The following is a 21,871-nucleotide window of genomic DNA, read 5'->3' on the forward strand; positions in this document are numbered from 1 at the left end:
TTGAAGGCCTTGTCGTAATCTTAGAGAGCCAGAGATTTATTTTGTTTCCCCTCATGAAATTAAAGGAAACTTAAAGGGGACATATTATGAAAAACTATTTGACAGTGTTTTTCAACCTATATTTGGAGTGTCTACCGACCCACAAAATGTGAAATAAACCCATCCAGTCTGTGGTCTGCATAAATCTTACAACACAGAGAAAAATGCTCAGTTTCAAATTGTCTCTCTTTGTGATGTCACGGTGAGATTGAGACTGGTAAAAACAAATCCCCTCCCCTCCCCTGGTAGCTTCACAATTAAGGCTCAACTTATATATTACACATATTCAGTAAATATACAATCCAAGTTGCTTTTCTTATGTATGAGAACGGTTGGTTACTATAACAGAAATTATGGTAAAACATGTTCAACGTGTTTTCGGCCTACCAAACCCTTTTCCAATTTTTATTATGGTAAACACAGTCATCCTCAGTAAAGAACTTTCAAGACATGGCTTGAGAAATATTGTGTAGATGTAAAAATGTAATAAATGATTGCTTTCGGTTGCTCACTTTCTATCGCTGCGCTTTTTGTGTGTGCTTTAATTAATTTCTGTATCTTAACACGATTTAAAAAAAATGTTTTGGTCGTGTAATGTGGCTGTTGCTTTAATAAAGTTTTTCGAACAGAAAACAACCACATAACCCTTTCCTCTGCGCATGCGCCGACACAGATATCCGGGAACGACATGAAATAAGGCTGGTCTGCAGTACGGGCAACGATAGAAAATACGAAACCAATGATTCCCATATGTCCAGTAGTGTCCTTCACCTATGGTGAGTATTTCATAAACGTACTTATTATGTACCAGTCAGTAATTAAGAATGTATTAATTTAAAGTAAAGCCGTATGGAGATAATAAGGTTAAATGGTAGTCCTTGAAGCTCTCGGTTGAGCCTGATGCTAACTGTTAGCTTAGCTTAGCGTCATCCTGTGTATCTGTCCTCCGCAGTGCCCAGCCGGCTCGGTGAAGATGCCAAAATGGCTACCGGCAATTACTTTGGATTTACCCACGGCGCTGCTGCCCAATATAGGTAAGGATATCCTGGATACTCGGCATTTATGTCAATGTGCTGTGTAATGTGAGTGAGTAAAGCTGTGGGATCAGGTTGTGTGGTGATGCAGAGGCTGTGAGGCTCCAGCAGCTGCCATCGTCGAGCTGGGGGAGGGGGCGGGTATCCCTCCGCTGCTGCAGTGACATGTCAGCGGAGGAGCACTGTAAAGTACAAGGGGATTGAAACGCTTTATAATCTGTGATGAAGCTCAGATATTATACAGTTATATGAGCTCTTGTAATAAAACACTGTGTTTAAAGGGTTATCAGACACCACAAAAAAATCAACAGAGCTGCGTAAAGTGTCACAGTAATTTGGAAGACAGGTGTGAATACACCTTGTATTACCAGCCAAAAGGTAGAGCCCCACATTAACTGCTGTATTCAAGAATAAAGATCAAAATTATATTAAAATAAAAGTGCTTTATACGGTTGTTGTTCACCTTGTAATAACCATTCATGATCACATTTCAGTTAGATGAACCCTATCCACTTTGGTTTAGTTTTTCTTTATTGCTGTGTTGCATGTAGAGATTCGATGGTTGGAATGTCTTAGGCTGATTCTGATTTGCAAGATCTGATCTGCCAATAATGACTCATGTTACAATTCACTTAGCAGACGCTTTTATCCAAAGCGACATACATCAGCGATTAAGCACAACACTAATCCATTCATACACCGCCACAGTAGCAGTGGGAGCAATGCAGGGTTAAGTGTCTTGCCCAAGGACACATCGGACATGTTGCTCAGCTGGGGATTGAATCCTCGACCTTCTGGGTGACAGGCAACGACTCTACCAACTGAGCCACAGCCGCCCCACATCCGCCAACCAATTTTCTTTTTAAAAATATCTATTATTGACACCAAAACTGCATGTAATCTAATTTTTTTTTTATTTTTATGGCAATTCAATTTAAGTTTCAGACAGCTGTCAATTAACTATTTATTGAAAATATCTAAAACACACATAATTACAGCTCTCTGCTTTCAATACAAACACTAGCCTTTCTGTAGCCCTATTCAGACTGCTGGTTCAAGAATGCGATTTTTACACCCCTGTTGATTTGGCGTCACTATGAATGTCACAGATTCGGTCATGAAGTCATACGACAAATACGTCTGAGTGGAGAAAAAAGGCATCACACATTGCAGTTTCACACCCCGATCCAGGTGGCTGTCATGCTTGTAGTGCTAATCCCTGTTAAACAAAGTACGAAGAAGAAGAGAAATATACGGTTTCAAGATGATCCAGCAGAGCTAGAAGACCCGCCTGCTTCCTTAAATCAGTTGTTTGCATGAACTTAGGGTTCACAGTGCAGTACACGTTAAACATGCTAATGTATGTAAGACGGCATTACCAAGAGATGTCAATCAACAGAGATAGGCTGTTTTTAAAAAGCCTTTTTCTCATTTTTGTTAAATGTTAAAATACTTTAGGTCGTACCAACTATCACAGGTGGTTCGAAATAACACAACATTGAACAGACTGACTTGAACTACTGTTGTTTTAAAATAAATTAGAGAAACCTTGAAATATGTATCCAGTAATTTTTTATCGTTTTCCCTGCTTTTCCTGACCGAATTTGTACTGAAGCCTGACCCAAAAACTGAGGTGTGAAACGACCTGTGATCTCTGTGAACCATTACACCCCTAATAAAAACTTTGACTCTTTCATGGTGTTTCTTTGCAGTCAGCAGCCATCAGCTGGGGTAGCCTACACTCATCCCACCACAGTGGCCAGTTACACAGTTCATCAAGCTCCTGTGGCGGCTCACACTGTGGCAGCAGCCTACGCTCCGACCGCAGCCACTGTTGCCGTAGCGAGGCCTGCGCCTGTTGCCGTAGCAGCTGCGGCTACTGCTGCTGCTTATGGAGGATACCAGCCAACACACGCTGCCACCGACTATGGCTACGCTCAACGCCAGCCTGAAGTCCCTCCACCACCCCCACCCGTCACCTCACAGAACTACCAGGTACATTTTCAGTTTGCAGAGATAATAAAAATCTCAGAATTCACACTGGATTTTTAAAAAAGCTAACTTCTTCACTGTTTTCCTCCGCAGGACTCGTACTCATATGTCCGCTCCACAGCTCCTGCTGTAGCCTATGACAGTAAACAGTACTACCAGCAGCCCACTGCCACAGCGGCTGTTGCTGCTGCACAGCCACAACCCAATGTGGCAGAGTCCTACTACCAGACAGGTAAACACACTCAACTCATTTTTATTCACTTATACCATTTGAAAAAACAGACATTCATTTAATATAACCATGAGCTTTTTAATTTATGCGCTCTTGTAAACTTTTAGAAAACCTCAGGCAGAGTCCCTTAAATCTTTTAGTTGCCTGTTCACACATCAAAGCGGAAGACTTTCCCTCTCTAACAGAAGGTGGGCCTCAGGATGCAAGACATGAAGTTAAAGAACAATGTAGAAGTGGCAGATGATGTGATGGCAATTATTGCATTTATATCAATACAACATGTCATTGGACACATTTACAATATAAACAAAGAGCAGAGAAGAAAATAGTGACCAAAATGAAGTGGTTTCATTGTGCGCATGAAAGGTCTCCGCTGGTAGTGCACATACAGTTTATGGTCGTTCACTGGTCACAGGATATTATTGTCATCATTCCCTCTTGTCTTAATTTTTCTGAATATTTCCTGATGCATTCTCCCATCAGCTCAACCCGATGTCATGTGATATATTTACTGAGGGGGGTGGCAGGACACAGTCTGGTTAAAGTTGGAGTGAAAATTAATCTGTTTGGTCTATTGGAGGGTCATGAGCAATGATAGTCTGACAAACCATCCCCAACATCTGGGTTTTAATGGGGTAATAAGACTTAGTTTAATCACTGCCAGCGAACACACTCTTCATTTCTACTTACTGTAATGTTAGGTGTAAAAGATAATAGAGGTGTGAGAAAAATTTGAATCACGTCAGAATCACAGTTATTAACTTCTACGATTCAGAATCGATCCTAAACATCCGCAAATCAAATTTTGAAGACATACTTTCCTACTCAAGTTTCACAAGCAGCCAGTTTAAGCACAGTAAACCTGCTGCTGGCATTCTTCTCGTGCACCCTCTCCACCATCCTGGTCCTGGTTCGTCAGTTGCACTTCTAACACTAGATAGCTCTCAGTGTTGGTAATGTATGGCTGTGTCCAACATACCTAACATACTGCCTGTACTGTCTTTGGAGCAAGGCATTCATTGAAGGAAAGCGTTAGAGCGCTCTGTGGATTCGATAATCTCCTGGGTAAGAGAAAGCCTCACTTAACGTAGTCAATGTGCAGGGTCTGCAAAATGAACGTGAAGTACGCCAGGAATGATTAAAATGCCCAAGCTCACATCCTATGCCAAAGACCAAAGTTGATATAAGTGGAACAACAGACAACAACTGCTGACTGACGCACTCAGCAGCACTTTACCGATCTGCAGCCAATAATGTCAGCCAATCATTCTTTATTTCCTCCGTACATTAAAAAAAGCTATTGTGAGCAGTAACGTGTAATCATCTCTGTGTGTTCCAGCTCCTAAACCAGGATACAGTCAGGGTGTAACATCGTACACGCAGAGCCAGCAGACTCGACAAGTGACTGTGATAAAACCAGCAGCTCCCAGTCCAGCCTCCTCCACCTTCTCCATATACCCAGTGACCTCCACGGTCCAGCCTGTGGCCGCTGCCGCCTCTGTGGTCCCGTCTTACTCCCAGAGCCCAACGTACAGCACCAACGCAGTCACTTACTCTGGTAAGATTTAATTAGTAGTATTAGTTTATGAACAGGACATCGGGTAGTAGCATTAACCTTTAGCTTTAATTATTGATGGAGCCTTTAAGATGCTATAACGACATGCAGGTTCTTAGCTGTCCTCGTTTTATCCTTATCCAGGAACGTCATACTCGGGCTATGAGGCAGCGGTTTACTCTGCGGCCTCCAGTTATTACCAGCAGCAGCAGCAACAGAAACAGGCGGTGGCAGCTGTAGCAGCTACAGCAGCATGGACAGGAAACACCTTCACCAAAAAACCCCCCTTCCAGAATAAACAGCTCCGACCAAAACAGCCCCCCAAACCCCCTCAGATCCACTACTGTGATGTCTGTAAGATCAGCTGTGCCGGCCCACAGGTGAGTTCAATGATGTTCCATGACGCAAATATTTGTGTAATATAAATATGGATATCTCTGACCCCCTCTATCCACTGACAACAGACTTATAAAGAACATCTCGAAGGTCAGAAGCACAAGAAGAAGGAGGCAGCTCTCAAAGTTTCTCAGAGCAGCACCAGCAGCGGGAGCAGTGGAGGAGTTTTGGCTCGAAATGCTCAGAATCAGCTTCGCTGTGAACTCTGCGATGTTTCCTGCACCGGTGCTGATGCCTACGCTGCACATATCCGAGGAGCCAAACACCAGAAGGTAAGGATACAAGCTAAATTAAACTTATTCCTTGCAATTCAAAGTGTTCTGGATTTTCTTTTTTATAAATTGCGCATAGTCTTTGTGCAAACTTAAAAAACAACAACATTTTTTTCCTTAATTTCTTAGTTGCATAACATGAAAGAGCAATGGTGTTATATAAATATACCCTTCTATTCAGTGCAGTTATGTGTGGGCTAAAGCTTAAATCAGCTCACAGTGAAGACAGACATCCATTCAAGTTCACACCTACAGACGCTTTAAGGCTGCCAGCTTAGTGACGTCTCAGTTTTTGGCAGGAAACTTGAACAACCAAAGAAAACTTTGCTGTCCACTACTAAAGTATTTCCTTGTGAACAAGAAACCTCATGTTTTTATATTACCGGTAATTTAAAATACAATATTTTCCCAAGAGTGCCTCTAAGGAAGACTATTTCTCTTCTCTGAATCCTCCTCTGCAGGTTGTGAAGCTTCACACTAAACTTGGAAAGCCAATTCCCTCCACTGAGCCCAGTATGGTCACTCAGTCATCGTCCTCCACCACAGCTGCCCCCAATAAGACCACCACAGCTCCCCTGAACAGTTCCAGCACCTCCAGCTCTTTGGGTGGGTCCGCCTCTTCCTCCACCGCTTCCGCCTCCAGCGCCCCCTACCTGAAACCTGTTAACATCGTCAGCAGTGGTGTTGGTGGAGTCAAGAACCCGTTAACCAGCAGCCTCTCTGCTGCCAGCTCCACTTCAGCTGGGAAGAAAGTCAACACTCCAAAGATCAACTTTGTTGGTAAGTACGAGCACGTTTATGGTGCAACATCTGGATTCATGTGAGCTCGGTCTTGAGCTTTGTTTACATCTCTAAAGATCACACACAATTTAAATGGAAAAATTGAGATTGTCTGGAAATGAATAAACCAAGTTGTAATTTCTCAAATTCAGGTGGAAATAAACTCCAGTCCACAGTGAAGATGGAGGAGGGCAGAGTGGAGGCAAAGCTAGATTCTGCTAAACCTGCAACACCCTCTTCAGGTCTGTCGGAGCAAAAGACTGACATATCAGATTCTTTGTCCTCATCTGCCCTTGCTGCTCTGCAGAGTGACGTCCAGCCTGTCGGTCATGACTATGTGGAGGAGGTATGTTGGGATGGACTTGTGCATGAACTGAAGCTAACATATGTTTACTTGATCTGGAATTTAACATGTGTTTATCTTCCAGGTACGAAATGATGAAGGCAAAGTTATCCGCTTCCACTGCAAGTTGTGTGAATGTAGTTTCAATGATCCCAATGCAAAAGAAATGCATCTAAAAGGGAGAAGACATCGCCTGCAGTACAAGGTTTGTATCTGACAAAAGTGTTTTACTGTATGTTTACCTGCTGCTGTTATCAGAAGTCTCAAAGAGGGTTTTAATGAAGGTTTTCATAAATACTCAAAACAAGTTTCCCTGTCTAAAATCTGCAAAATATCGAAACTATCAAGTTTTCATTTATAGATATATAACCTATCTGCCAGCTTACCATGTGTTTCAAAGTGATACCATGCGTTATTTTATCAATTTAATCGAACAGTACCCAAACTTTAAATTGCACAAAAACGTTGGCAATGTATTTGTGCACTTGTGCACAGTGTTAGTGCACAGTAGTTTTGCTGACATTGTAAGGAACTTAAAACAATAACTTACCTAATATTGGGTGCCAAGGACTTCTGTTTTTGTTGCCATGGTAGTAAAAGAGGTATCCATTTAATGTTGATTTTGTATCCTCTTTATAACACCCCTGACGTTATTTTTAAATATTTGTTCTGCAGAAAAAGGTTAACCCCGAGCTGCAGGTGGAGGTCAAGCCGAGCATCCGAGCACGTAAGATTCAGGAGGAGAAGATGAGGAAGCAAATGCAGAAAGAGGAGTACTGGAGAAGAAGAGAGGAGGAGGAGCGTTGGAGAATGGAGATGCGGTAAATTCATTTCTTATTATACAGGAGGAAAGATGTATTTATGACAATCTACTCACATCAATTGCATTAAAGGTCCCATATTATGCTTTTTCTGGTTTTATATGCTCTTTAGTGTGTTTTCCAAGTGTCCTGTGCATGTTTAGGCACATCTATGTGCAAAAATTCAAAGTCCGTGGAAACGCGGCTTCTCCTACGTCCTCCTGTTAGCTGCAGCGTTAGCTGCAGCGTTAGCTGCAGCGTTAGCTGCAGCGTTAGCTGCATGTAACGCTCGGTTCTAGCCCCCCTCTAAAACAATTTGCCAGTGTGACGTCTTGTCAGTGTGAGATCACTGATCAAAGCCCATTGGCTCGTTGTGGCAAGCCCTGCAGCTCATGTTGCACGCCCATTAACTTCTGTAGCACTCCCACGATATGCCGTAGCCTGCGGTAGCACAGTAGTGCTAAGGTGCTAATGTTTTTGCTCTCCTCGGAGGCAAAGTGGCTGCATTCCCAATATGGTTAAAGGGGCGGGACATTTCCGAGAACCGTGCTGAGCGACTGACAAATTACGGCAGAGCCGACAGGCCGACCAATCAGTTCAGACTTGGCACATGTGGGGACTCTGAACGTGGGCACTTCAGAGCCTTAGAGAGAGAGTCAGAAGCGAGCCGGTGCATGGAGCGGCAGTACATGAAAACAGACACTTTTTAATAACTTTAGCTTTTGTGAACATACTTTAGTAGGTACATAGATTAAATATACGAACCCCAAAAAGGGCATAATATGGGCTCTTTAAGGACAGCTATGCTCTCTGGGAAAAATGGGAATGTGTGAAATGGGAATTTTCCTCTGTATGAATGAAGTTTAATGTATTTTGTTTTCAGGCGTTATGAAGAAGACATGTACTGGAGGCGTATGGAGGAGGAGCATCATTGGGATGATCGACGTCGCCTTCCAGACGGAGGGTATCCACAGGGACCTCCTGGTCTACTGGGAGTCCGGCCTGGCATGCCTGGCATGCAGCCGCAGGGTCCTGTGGTAGGTTTAAAAAATAAGTAACGTAACATTGTAGATTGGAGGCATTTGTGACAGACAACTGCAGTGATAGAGTTCCCCGGTCTTTTGCATGTTTCAATCTAACGCTAAGAGCAGAGCCAGTGGTTTCACATGCCCACTGATCACAGGGTTCTGCTTCCTCCTCGTGTTAGAGCAGGTGTCAGCAATCAGGTTAACTTGTATTCTACCTCTCAAAGTTTTAGTGAATAAAGAACATTTAGTGGGTTTGCCTGCTTGCAGCGTGTCTCATTCGGTCCAGGCTTTGATAGAGGTTATTTGCTGGAATGGCATGACTTGGTGTCACTTGAGCTCAGCGCAGCACAGATTTGCTTCTCTATTAGGACGGGTCAACTTGCTGACTGTGTGTTTCAACTGGCAACTTGCTTCTCTCAAGTCCAAGATTACTAAAATTAGCGAGCCTGTTTTGGTCATATGGCCCGCGACTAGCCCTCATACGAGACTCATCTGTTGTAATAATGGAAATGTAAGTGAAACTGGGGTTGTTTTGTTTGGGTGCCTTTTTAAAACACACGTCTGATTAAGATTGCCAGAGGAGCAGACACATATCCTACAAGCAAACAGAAATGGGAAGAGGCGATGATTTCAGCGGGATCTGGACAAAAATGCTTTTGTATAATCTGGACATTGTAACTTATTGCAGCATGCACAGAGCATGCTGCAATAATAAATAAAATGTGTTTATCATTGGTATAAAAGCATCAAGATAGACTCTTTAAGACAGGCACACAAGACTAGATCATGATTATAAAATGGTGTAGCTAATGCAGAAATTGGTACATAAAAATCAGAATGCAGGAAATGAAATCTTTAGTGTTGTTACATTGGGTTCCTGCTTATACTGTCCTCTACAGATCCCCTCTCTGTATTCTGTTTTAATCTGATTTGATCTTTTGTGTGTTCCAGCCTCCTCGTCGGCCTGATTCTTCAGATGATCGTTACGTCATGACCAAACACGCAGCCATCTACCCCTCAGAGGATGAGCTCCAGTCCATTCAGAAGATCGTGTCGATCACAGAACGGGCTCTCAAGCTTGTCTCTGACATTATAACAGACCAGGACAAGGGCAAGGAGGAGGACAAAGAGAAAAAAGAACCTGCCAAAGACAGGTGTGAGAAGTGGGTTTCTTCAGTCTTTTTTCATCCAATTCTATTGTTTACTAAATGTTACAGCTTATGTTATTGACAGGTTACCCGTCTCCACTCATTACACACTTCCTTCTAATAAACAAAAGTAAGAGATTTCCATTTCTAAGGAGACACCTAGTTGAAAAGAAAGAGACGCAAAGAATGAATGAAACTGTATATTTCTGTATTTATTGTTTCTCTGATATCTGACATTGTTTGACATGTCTCTCTTCCTCGTCTGACTGTTTCAGGGCACTGAAGGGTGTGATGAGGGTTGGAGTCCTGGCTAAAGGCCTGCTGCTTCGTGGGGATAAGAACGTAAACTTGGTCCTGCTGTGCTCTGAGAAACCCACCAAGAGCCTCCTGACCCGCATCCTGGAGCACCTCCCCAAACAGCTAACAGTACTGTTCTTTCAGGATATCACACATCAACATATATATTCAGTGAAAGCTTTAATAGTCAGATTTATGAAATAGCCACAGAGCCCTAAATTTACTCTCCGTTATATGCCATATTCATCTTGTCTGGCGCTTGAAACCTACATCAACAATGGGCTTGAAATTCAATGTAGCGTGACTGTTGCACACATACCATCTTTGTGGCTCTTTTCCTCAATAAACTTCAATTTGAGTTTAGTCAGAACAACAGCAGGGTTGTGTGTGTGTGTGTGTGTGTGTGTGTGTGTGTGTGTGTGTGTGTGTGTGTGTGTGTGTGTGTGGGTGTGGGGGTGGGGGTGGGGGTGGGTGGGTGTGGGGGTGGGTGGGTGTGGGTGTGGCTCAGCACAGATGTGTCGTCTTTTAATCCCAGTTTGACAGAAAACATGGTCTAAAACTTTTCCCTTTCGGCTGCTCGCTGACTGTACTGAGATAATGCTGGCACAAGCTGGAGCTTATGGACTGCCGTTTTGAGCCAAGGATGCTTTGCAAGCTAACGCTAGCATAATTGCGCTAGCATACATGCAATGCTGTAACTGAGAAGGTCGATTAGCATGAGCTAGCAAGTGCTGACGATAGCCAAACTGCACTACTACTTAAGCTTCACAGTGACAAGTGCTGTAGGTTTTTGTCAGGCGGTCGTTTCTTGAAAGGATCAGTTTATCTCTATAACAGCACAGACGGGACTGAACAAGAGCAGTGGTTTCAATATTTGTTGAAAAACTGATCCAGTCCCATTAAAAAAAAATGTAAAAACACATTATTACAGAACTTCTACGACCTTGTCCGTCAAAATAACAGTCGGCAAGAAAATAACTACATTTGTATCTGTGCCGTTTGTTTCAGATTGTAACACCAGAGAAATACGAGGTGAAGGGATCTATCCAGGAAGCTGCAATTATTCTGACTTCCTGTACCGAGCCAAAGATGCAAGTGACGATCACACTGACCTCGCCCATCATCAGAGAGGAGACAGGCCGGGACGGAGGTTGGAGACCCCCTCACAGCCCTTTCCTGTGCACCTCTTTTCTTGCCCTTCTCTCTCTCTCTCTCTTGCTCTCTCTATGAAATCAATTTCGACATGTTGGTTGAATCCCTGAAGAGCAGCGACCTGCTGGCACTCCACAAACATGGGTTTTGTTGGGCTTTAGATCTGATCATCCTGGAAACTTGCTCCTCATTTGTGATTCATTTTTAGAAATCAAAAATGACGGGGCAATGAGGAGTGTGAGCTCATCAGAACTTTAGCTGTGGTCTCTTTCCTTTGCAGACATTTCATTTAAAACAACTAAAAACACCAGAAGAGATTATTTATTTTAATGAAATAACCGATTTATAACACTTTGTTTTACTGATTTGTGATAGGAGACCCCTACTTAAGTGATTTCTCTCCTTTAAATTATGCGGAACAGATCAGTGGATCTAAAAGAAGAAAGAGAAACGTGCCAGCAGTTCTGCTCTTAGGCTCTTTGCTCTGTAACTCCTTCCTCTCAGAAGCTATCTTTATCCTTTAAACAAAGCATGATCAGTGTTTGCATTGTGTTAAGTCTAGTTATTCCCAGGTGAGATTCTATTTTGTTTCCTGTGTTTCAGGCGATTCTGTTTCCATTGTACTGTCAGCCATATTTCAATGGGAGACATGCATTACAGTAACTTTGAGATGAAGAGTCAAAAAAGAGTGCAGAAGATTTAAAATGCAGACAACAGGAGACAGTTCTGTTCCTCAAGTTTGAATTTGGCAAAAAGTTTGCAAACTTGTTTGAATTTTTTCTCTAAACAAGGTTTGTCAGAGGAGATTGAATGTTATTTTCTCACAGGAAACAAATCTTCCTTTTGTGTACTGGCGATCAGTTCACCATGCTGAGGTCCCCTGTTCCTAAAGTGCTCCCCTGAGTTGATCACTTTTTATTTTATTTTACACACATCAGACTCTTAATCGGGCCCACCAGGAGGTAAACTTTAGATCTGTTCAGAAAACACCAACCACCTTTTTGTCTTTTTGATTTCACTAAAAAAAAAGAAAGACGAGGTCCATTTTCTGTTCAATGAAAATATGAACTCAACCTGTGATCAATGCTTTAAAATCTGATGATCTGAAAGTATTCTTAGGGGAGTATTGTTAAGTGCTCAGGTTAGCAGGCTGTGAGAGGAATCTGTGTTTGGACCTGAGTACAGCCTCTGGATTGTTGGGGTCTTATTCCAACCTGCTGATGTTAGGTATGCATGCAGTGATATCCTAACCCCTTTCGTTTGCTGGTAGTTCTCATGTTTTTTTCTCTTCTTCAGCACCCATTGCTTCCTCCTCTTTATATCTGTAGTGATATTTTACCAGTCCAGAACACAGACCCCTTTACTTCTTAAAACAAAAAGGAAAAAAAAAAAGTCTCCATTGTCTCCTATCAGAGTTTAAGAAGGGCCCGACAGCTGCGGAAGGATTTTTGACCAAGGTTTTCTCACATCCCAAAAACTTTGCCACACCTACTACTGCCATGCCACTTTTTATCAGGTCATTATTTTATAAACCATTGACCCTTCGTTTCTCTCTGCAGCCGCCTTAAACTAAAGCAGATTCAGACCAAAGATTTGCAACAAGTAAAAATATTTTAGAACATCGCAGGTGAAAAGGGTTTTTGAGAAGTTGACAGTTTGAACTATAAAGAGAGCTTTGGACAAAGAGAAGATTAAATCACCTAAATATACATGACAGAAACATGTCATTCTGCTATTCTAAACTCGCAGGCTTTAAGGTTGTCATAATTTCAGATACCACATGTTTAAAAACTATATGGTCTATGATATTTTAGTATTTAAAAGTTCCGAATCTTTAAAAAACAAATACATCTTTTTCATAAGAAAAGTACGCAGGAGAGGAATGAAGCCATCAAAAGCTGCAGGCAAAATCATTCATCCGGTCGAAACTGAACAAAACTGTGGCCAAGTTTTAGTCGGCTGCCTGTAGGGAACCCAAACGTTGCAAAGTGATTTGTGCCATTTGGACGGTGTGCAGGAGTTTGCCTGCACCTTTTTTCTTTTGATAATTGAAGACAAGCAATGACCCAGTATTGGGACTTCAGTTTTTGTTGCCATGGTATTGAAACGGTTAACAAAATACTTCCATTTTTACTGGAATCATATCTTAATTTAAATCTTGCATTATGACAACCATATCAAGCTGTATAATAGCTTATTTCTTACTGTGCAAAGTCACAACAATTAACACCTTTGTAGCCTCCAACGAGGGGTTTCAATCCTCAGATATCCGGATCCCTTACTCTCCTCAACACTTTGCATGGCTGTCTTCAGCTGTCTGAGCAATAAAAATCTTGAAATAATATTTCATAAAAAATGTAAGCACATGTATATAACTTTTAGTGTTTTAAGATAATGAACCTTCACACTAAATCAGGATACTTCACAAATGTATTAATGTGTAGTTCAGCCCCATCTCCTTTAAAACAGACACAGACCTGAAGCTCTGTGCTGTGGGCTTCACCATGATCCAGACAGAAAGCAGACTACCTCTCAGTCACATGTAAGATAATAATCCTGTAAGATAAACAGGAGGGTTATGAGTAGAGCTTTCTAAGTAGTTTGAACTTCTCTTGTCGCAAATCTCTGGTCGTATCTGGTCTTAAAAATCATTATTATTAAATTCCTCCTCTGTGTTTGAAATTGAACCAAAAACAAAAATCTGCTCCCATGCAACTAAAGGTGGAAATGGGAATCTTTTAAAACACAATAACCTGATAAAATGGTACTGGCTTCATGATATCTTTGAGATAAACACATATAATGTAGCTACAAACACACCAGTGTAACCATGTTCATTGTTGAGTCAGTGAATTCACACTCTTCTTACAGAATATAATGACTTAACATCTTGTACACTGTCGATCTGTTTCTATCCACTCTGACCATGTGTAGGTTTGTGTAGTCAGTTTTTTTTATGTCAGTAACTTTTGTACAAATCCAAAAACAACAAGACAACCTTTGGTATGTGTGGCAATGTGTTTGTTCTCTGCCAGCCTCGCTGACCTGGTCAAACACCCGTTCCTCATCACCATTTTGACACTTGAAATCCATTTTTAGATGTAACCTCGGGTATGGTGAAAGACCCAGCGGACGTCTTGGACAGGCAAAAATGCCTTGACGCTCTGGCTGCTCTGCGCCACGCTAAGTGGTTCCAGGTTCGGAACATCATTTTACTTTCTTATTGTAGCCTTATGAGATGCATTCTTTATTTGTTTATTCATTTATTTGTGTTTCACACATTTGGTTTTCATTTTATAACTATGAGGAAAACTATTACTATTCGAAGAGAAAAAAAATATTCAAGGATGCCAAATATAACAACAAGGATCTGATTAATGTCCATCACAGCAATATGAATTTAATTTAATTTAAAGTTCTCCTATAAAAAAAAAGTCTAAACAAAGAGCTGGCATCCTTGTATCCCCTTTTCAATTGTCCCAGTACGACATCCAGTTACATGTTATTCCATAAGGCTGCACAATAACTTGCACAGAGTTGTGCCATCAAGAAGTGCTTCCATGTTTGTATTGTTTTGATTCTATATATATTTGGTAGGTTGGGGATTGAGAGAAAAATGAATATCTGAGTAGTTTCCTGTGATTCTGCTCTCTGAGCACAGGTAAAGTAAAGCAGATTTCTTTGTCTCTTTCAGTCCCTATACTCTCCTCTCAGGCGGACTCTTGTACTTTACGTACCTGTTTGTCAAAAACCTGAATAAACCTGGGGTCAGGGTTTAGAAGATGGCAAGAAACGTCCTCATTTCTTGTGCATCTTGCAAACTTTGAACTCCCTTACTAACTGTGAGGTACAAGACTACTGAGAATGGCAGCTGATTGCATACTCTTATGGCTTTATTTGCACCTAAGCATACTCAAGCTTCCATTATGCACAGTAGTGTTTGGACCTCTATGGCAGAACTGATTCACCTGTTTGGTCCATCTCCTGTCACCTGTTTGTTACTGTGTAATCCTAACTCTATTGCATCAAAAGGCTAGAGCCAACGGACTTCAGTCCTGTGTGATCATCATCCGCATCCTGAGAGACCTCTGTCAGAGAGTCCCCACCTGGTCCCCCTTCCCTGGATGGGTAAGTTCATGTTAGTTAAACAAATGAAACGTTGACGTTCATGAGAGAAACATAAATGTTTGCAAAATAAAATCAGGGATCTTAAAACCCAGATAGCTTGAAATGGAAGCTTTAAGATGTTCCTGTCTGAGGACTCTGAACAGCATTTATACATTATTTCTCTATGACAAAGAAAGGTGTCTTCAACATTTTCTCACAGCAGCTGTTTACCTCTAATGTCATACTAGGTATGAAAAGCTATAGTCCTCGCTGCAGTGACTCTGGGTTTGATTCCGACCTCAGCCCGTTGCTGCATGTCATCCCCCTCTCTCTCTGCTCCCAACATTTCCTGTCTCTCTTCAGCTGTCCTTTCCAATAAAGGCAAAGAGGCCCATAAATAACTTTAAATAGTTTGAATCTGTCATTTTAAAGGTAATGTAGTTCTGCTGTGTTTCAGTAGTAGTATACATACATATTATTCTCATAGACATAATCACATTATTGTCACAGGTGTCCTCGTGTACTGTAGGTGTTTTGGATGGAACAGCAGTGGTCACTTTCTCAAAGCAGGAGTCTGATTAATTATCACAAAAAAGCACACTCAGCAAATGTGCTTAAACACACTTTTGTGTTAGATGTAGTGTGTATGAACAATAAACGGAGATATATGTTCCAGTGAGAATAATGTCTCAAACAGAGTGAACCAGAAACATTTCTTAGTTCTAATGAGACAACAAGACCCGATTCACACTTTTCCTTCCAAAATAGTTTCTGCATCTCCAAAATTACCCTCCCCCAAATCTTAAGCCCCTTTTACATTGTTAGTCTGCAACTGTGCCATCATGAAGCTCCACCCCACTGGTGTCCCAGTGTGTGATTTCACATGGTGTTACTCTGAGAAGGCTTGAAAGGCACAATGTGTGAACACAGAAAGCGCTTCACACTAGCCATATTCACATATGCACTGCTGAAAATGTCTAGAGAATTTCTGGAGGAAATGCTCCTGATCTGACTTTTCAAACATGCACCTCACAGAGGGAGACTATCCCTGTTGGACAGGAGAGGGTGATGGGGTGGCTCCTGAGGCAAGACATGGCTAAAAAAGAAATGACGTGGAAGTGAGGGGATGAAGAATCCACTATATGACGCTATAGTAATAATTATTTTTCTTTAAATAAATGCTATGTGTAATTACACAGAAACACAATTACAAACAAAAGAGCAGAGTATAACATACTGGAGAACACAAATATAATACATAATGCTGCATTTTAATTACCTGAGCAGAGATGGCACTGGCTGCATGCATACAGTCTATGGTCCTACACTGATCACAGGGAATAAACGTCACCACTCCTTCCACTTAAAGTGAATTTTCCCATGATTGTATCCGGCTGTGTATCAGCTCCCTCGGACTTTGCGCAGCATTTCTTCAAGGGGACTGGCAGGAGGTTCCCTGGAAAAAGCCTGAGTGACATATTGAGCTGTTTGCGTTCACACTTGCAGCTCACCCTGAAAACTCAATACATCACAATACTATGCTAGGCTAACGTGGGCGGCTCCACTTCCCATCATATCTCCCTCAGGAGGTCATAATCCTTCATTGAAAGAAAACCGTTTAATACTGTCCAGTAAACAAACCTTGTAGAGTACTGGTTTGATAGAAAAGACTAAAGAGGATGTGGTCATTACTAGACAACTGTCAACGTATCTGTAGGCTGAGAGCTCAACTAGCTTACAGGTAGCTAGCATCATTAAAAACTCCACATGGTGAATACAGATGGTACTAAAGGAGCTACACAGCTGCACAGGGACGGCAAGTTATTGACTTACACATTAGAAATCATCACACAGGAAGACGGTTTAAACCTTTTTCCCCTCTGGGCAATCCCTAAAAACAGACTGCGTTTTTTATACCAGTGTGACTTTTATTCCTTTGTAAAATTTTGTATCTTCAAAAGATTCATGCTTCTGAGCTTGAGTTTTCTTGGAGTGCTTGGACCACCTGACTGTTGCTTGTATAACAGAGAGTTTGAACATCTGTCTGTCATTTAAACCATTCTTCCTGCCCTCTGTGTTCAGGCCATGGAGCTTCTGGTAGAGAAGGCCATCAGTAGTGCCTCGGCCCCCCTCAGCCCCGGTGATGGACTGAGACGTATCTTTGAATGTATTTCATCTGGGATTTTACTCCCTGGTAAGAGTTTTCTGCTTTGTTTTGTGTAATCACTGTAAGTTTATTTCTTCTCATAGTTCTTCTCTTTTTTTTTCTCTTCTGAAAACATTAGAAACATTTTTCCTGTTTGATATGAGGATCTTAAAAATCAGAACGAACATATTAACCTTTCTGTGTTTCATTGAAGTAATACAAACCTGAAGTTCTGAGTTTTCTTGAATACCTTCAGAAATCTCCAGCCTCACAACAGAAAAGTTTGTTTTATATGGTTGCACTCTGTGCATACTGTAAACTCATAAATCAAGCTTAGCCTGGTCAACTTTAAAAAATGCAATTTAGTTCACATGTTCACTGAATCTATCTAAGGAATTAGACGCTGTCCTAATTCACAAAACACAGTCAAAGGGTTAAATGCACCACTAACTGGACTGCTGCACAAACTGCGTCTCTGTGTGCTGGTGCTGTTTGTGCACATTTAAATGGGCCATTTTGGGGGGAAAATGCCCCTTTTTATTTGCAAATCAGCCTCATTGCAAAAGCATCTAATTCACAACACTCACATGTCACAACAGCCAGGCAAAGTTAGAGGGAGGGAATGAGTGTGCTGAGAGTTGGTGGCAACAGCGCCACTGTGTTTATAAGAGATGCCACGCTCAGACTTTCCAGTGATCAGGAAAACAATTCCACCTCTGCTTGACTTAAATTGAAATCTGTAAATAAAAAGTCTGTAAAAATGACTTTGACATGACTATTATTTATATAAACAGGAGTTAAATCAGTTCAGGCCTGTCAGCAGCTCCACACTTCATCCACATTTGTAGAGACGTCTAGAGCCGTTACCATGACGAGGATGTGAGCGTTCTTTTTCATTTAGAGTCTGGTCACTCAATAAACTTGAGCACTTTCATTCTGAGAGTGTGAATTGAAATAGGGAAAAGGAGTTCCACGTACACTGCTCCTGCAGCTCGAAATCTGCTGCAGGAGGATTTAAGTCTGAGGCGGCTGGTGTCTTTAAATCGTTTTGAAAATAGATTGAAGGTGCTGGAAGAAGATGCATTAGGGAGTAGATGCTTTGCCTAATAACTTCCTGCTCATGTTACCATGGCTATGTTGATCTGTGTTTGTGATTGTTTTCTGGTGAATGTCTGTAATTCTGTTCAAATGCGCTGGTGGCGCAGTGGGTAGTGCTCACACCCCATGTATGGAGGCTATAGTCCTCCAAGCGGGCAGCCCAGGTTTGGATTCGACCTTTAGCTCCTTTCCCGCACGTCATTCCCCACTCTCTTTCCCTCATTTGTACTGTACAATAAAGGTATGAAAAGCCCCAAAAATAAATCTTTAAAAAAAAAAAGTAACACAACATGTGCTGCTGGCTGTCAGCCAGGACACTCTTGTAAAAAAGATTCTTAATTTGAATGAGGCTTTTCCTGGTTAAATAAACTTAGTAAAATAAAATAAAAAAGTAAAATAAAGCTTCAGGAGCGAGACAGGCATGAAAGTGAAATATCCCACTCAGAAGAAACCTCACTTCCTCGTGTTTCAGAAGTGTAGAATTAGTTTAATTTTAAAGTTTCCTGTATTTGTTCTGTGCTGGGGTCAGATAGATTATGAAAGCAACCAGCTACAACTTTATAAAGTACTTTTATAACACTTGATAAGACAGTGCTTCACACTCATCAGAGACTTTAATACAAACAAACAAACAAGACAGAGATAAAACACAATACTCTTGACATGTCTGTCCTGTTACAGCAACCTGAGATTCAGACATTTAGGACTTCAAGGCAGGTTAGTTTGTTTCTAAAGCATCATTCATACAGAAATTTAACGTGTCTGCAAAATGGATACATAAAAATATACAAAATATATTTAAATACATGTAAATAATCTACCTACGGGTACAAATAAAGAAAGCTGAGCCTGAAAAGAAACGTGACATCATGCAGAAATAGGAAGAAAATGAATTACATTAAAAGTCAACTTAAATCGATTCAAATTTCAAAAGCTAGATCTGCAGCATTAAATGTATTTCACACCACAGTGGTTACATTTAGCATCTTTGTAGACATCTGTTGGTGCAGAGGACACTGAGACACGATGAATAAATCATCACATGATGCTGATTAATTCATTCCTAACAGGTGGGCCGGGATTGGTGGATCCCTGTGAGAAGAAGCCGGTAGATACTCTGATAACGATGGGAGAGCAGCAGAGAGAGGACATCACCTCGAGCGCTCAGGTACACACACTCTTAAAAAACACACACACACACACTATCAGCTGATTGTGATGAAAACACTGTGCTGAAATGTACCCTCTGTGTTTCCGTACAGTTCGCTCTGAGGCTGCTGGCCTTCCGTCAGATCCACAAAGTTTTGGGGATGGACCCTCTGCCGCAGACCAACCCACGCTTTAACGTCCACACCAGCCGCAAGCGTCGCCGCGACAACAGCGATGGGACAGACAGCTTTGAGGGCGAAGGCAAAAAGGACAAGAAGGATTATGAAACCTTCTAAGCTCATCTTCACTAATTTAAAGTAACCAGAGTATAAACAGTACTAACATGTTGTAAACAGCGTTTCTGTGTGCAGGCTGAGCTCCAGTCACGTTTTTGTTTCTCTCCCTCAGATGAAACACACACACCCACACACACACACACACACACACACACACACACACACGTCAGCCTGTGTTCATTTTAGTTGTAGATTTCTAAAAGCTGAGCGTCACTCCTCTCTGTTAGAAGTCCAAAACAGATGTTACCTGATGTGATGCGGACAGCTGCTGCTCCCCTCTGAGCCGTGTGTTTGATTTTTAGTCGTTTTTAGAGGAAGGAGGACCTTATAGGATCAAAACCAGAGCCCGACTCTGAGCATCGTGGAACATAAATGGTTCATGTTGATGCCTTCATTCATCTGTAGCGCTGCATCCAGAGCTGGAATGTGTTGTTTTGTTTCTTTTTAATATGAATAACTGTGCTTAAAGCAAGTGATGTTTGATGGTGTGGTCTTGTTCTGTATCAACGCTAAGCTAACTCTAAAGATTTACAAAAGACCTGTGAGCCATCGCACAAACATTCAGAAGAACTTTAACTGTGGATAGACTTTTTGTTTAGTAGTGAAGCTGTCGGCTCTAAATGTAGTTTTGTCTCCTCATTTTCTTTTAAGTATTTGTATAGTCTTTACATAGATGAAGATGCTTTGGTTTGCCCTGTTCACACTGAGTAACGTTATGGCTTTCCTTGTGAAAAAGGAACTTGATCGGCCTGCTTGCCTGATAACTTTGTTAGTTGCTAAATGAAGTTTTAATACTGGAAAAAGATTAATGTCATGACTTGAAAAAGGAGGGCGAGTAGAGTACAGAAGAGGGAAAAATTTAAGAAAAAACAACCATGAGAAGTCTTGTTAAGATGTTTAAAATAGACAAGCCTGAACTCTCCTGGAGAGATAAATATTCTAAATGTGTTTAATAATTTTATGTTTTGTTGACGGCGGTGGAGAAAATCAAGTCTCGTGTAATTCCAACTGCCCCCCCCAACATCTTTTCAGCTGGGTTCAGGTCTTTTAGACTTGTAGACTCTGTCTTGTAGTGTGTGAGGGTTCAGGGTGTCAAGACACCAGATATTTAAACCTCTCCTCCACCTTTATTTGAAGATGTAGTTCTTTAGTTTTGTTTCTATCGATCAATGAAAAAACAGATTATATAATTTTAAAACACCAGATATTGGGAAAGTAACTAAAATGACAACCTTAGTTCAGCGCTGACAGATTGTTAAACCATCAGGAGCATGGGGGCTCCGATGCAGACTTGTCATCCTTAAATTGCTCTCTGTCCATGAATCTGCAGACTTTTCTGTAGGACATGCACTCAGAATTTAAATAGGCGACCTTTTGAACGTTGTTGTCCAACTTCCAAGAAATGTAAACAAAGCTAGAATCAACGGTTGAAGAAAAAAGTTATCTCCAAACCCTGCCAGAAGAACAGACACAGGACCCTTCATTACTGTGAGGAGGCTCATCATTCAGGTTTCTCCTTTAATTCTTCTCCCGTCTGTATTCACCCTTCTGTGTCTGTCCTGTTGTGAATGCTTGCTGTGCTCTGCACTCTGCTTTACATATTCCAGTAGAAGAATAAATACATTTCCAGATCAACTTGTTGTGTCTCCGTACATCCATTTTTTTTTAGCGAGTGCTGAGTCTACCCCAGGGTTTTCTCCTAGGTGGACGTGCCCGGAAAACCTCCAAAGGGAGGCAAACAGGCAAACCACTTCAACTGGCTCCTTTCAATGCACAGGAGTAGCCGCTCTACTCTGAGCTCTCTCCAGATGTCAGAAACTTGTTTCGGCAGCTCATCTGTGATTTTATTTTTCAGTCACTGCCCAAAACTCATGAACATAAGTGGAACAATAGACTGTCAATACATATGAACTATGTGCCTCAGCCTCCTCCCATTGGACGTTTCTCTACTGTGATGATCCAGAGGGACTAGTGTCTGAGAAGCCACATTCATCAACAGCTGTCAAT

The 21,871-nt window shown here is 41.5% G+C and overlaps 1 protein-coding gene across 3 annotated transcripts; it reads left to right on the forward strand.

Moving 5' to 3' along the window:
• Positions 1-685: 685 nt before the first annotated feature.
• zfr (zinc finger RNA binding protein) lies at positions 686-21,499 on the forward strand. Of its 3 annotated transcripts, none has more exons than XM_061037481.1 (20): positions 686-815; positions 992-1,073; positions 2,786-3,068; positions 3,159-3,297; positions 4,637-4,855; positions 4,997-5,232; positions 5,317-5,520; positions 5,982-6,300; positions 6,453-6,646; positions 6,729-6,848; positions 7,319-7,464; positions 8,327-8,480; positions 9,423-9,634; positions 9,895-10,045; positions 10,925-11,066; positions 14,168-14,265; positions 15,101-15,196; positions 17,258-17,369; positions 19,490-19,587; positions 19,682-21,499. In XM_061037481.1, exons 1-20 carry the CDS (start codon positions 779-781, stop codon positions 19,862-19,864), a joined length of 3,225 nt encoding a protein of 1,074 aa, XP_060893464.1. In that variant the 5' UTR covers positions 686-778; the 3' UTR covers positions 19,865-21,499. The 3 variants fall into 3 exon arrangements, 2 of the variants coding, with proteins under 2 accessions (XP_060893464.1, XP_060893465.1); XM_061037482.1 differs by having other exon boundaries at positions 9,423-9,625; XR_009673077.1 differs by lacking the exons at positions 14,168-14,265; positions 19,490-19,587; positions 19,682-21,499 and having other exon boundaries at positions 17,258-17,302.
• Positions 21,500-21,871: the final 372 nt, after the last annotated feature.

This window comes from Labrus mixtus, chromosome 5, assembly GCF_963584025.1.
Source record: "Labrus mixtus chromosome 5, fLabMix1.1, whole genome shotgun sequence".
NCBI lineage: Eukaryota > Metazoa > Chordata > Actinopteri > Labriformes > Labridae > Labrus > Labrus mixtus.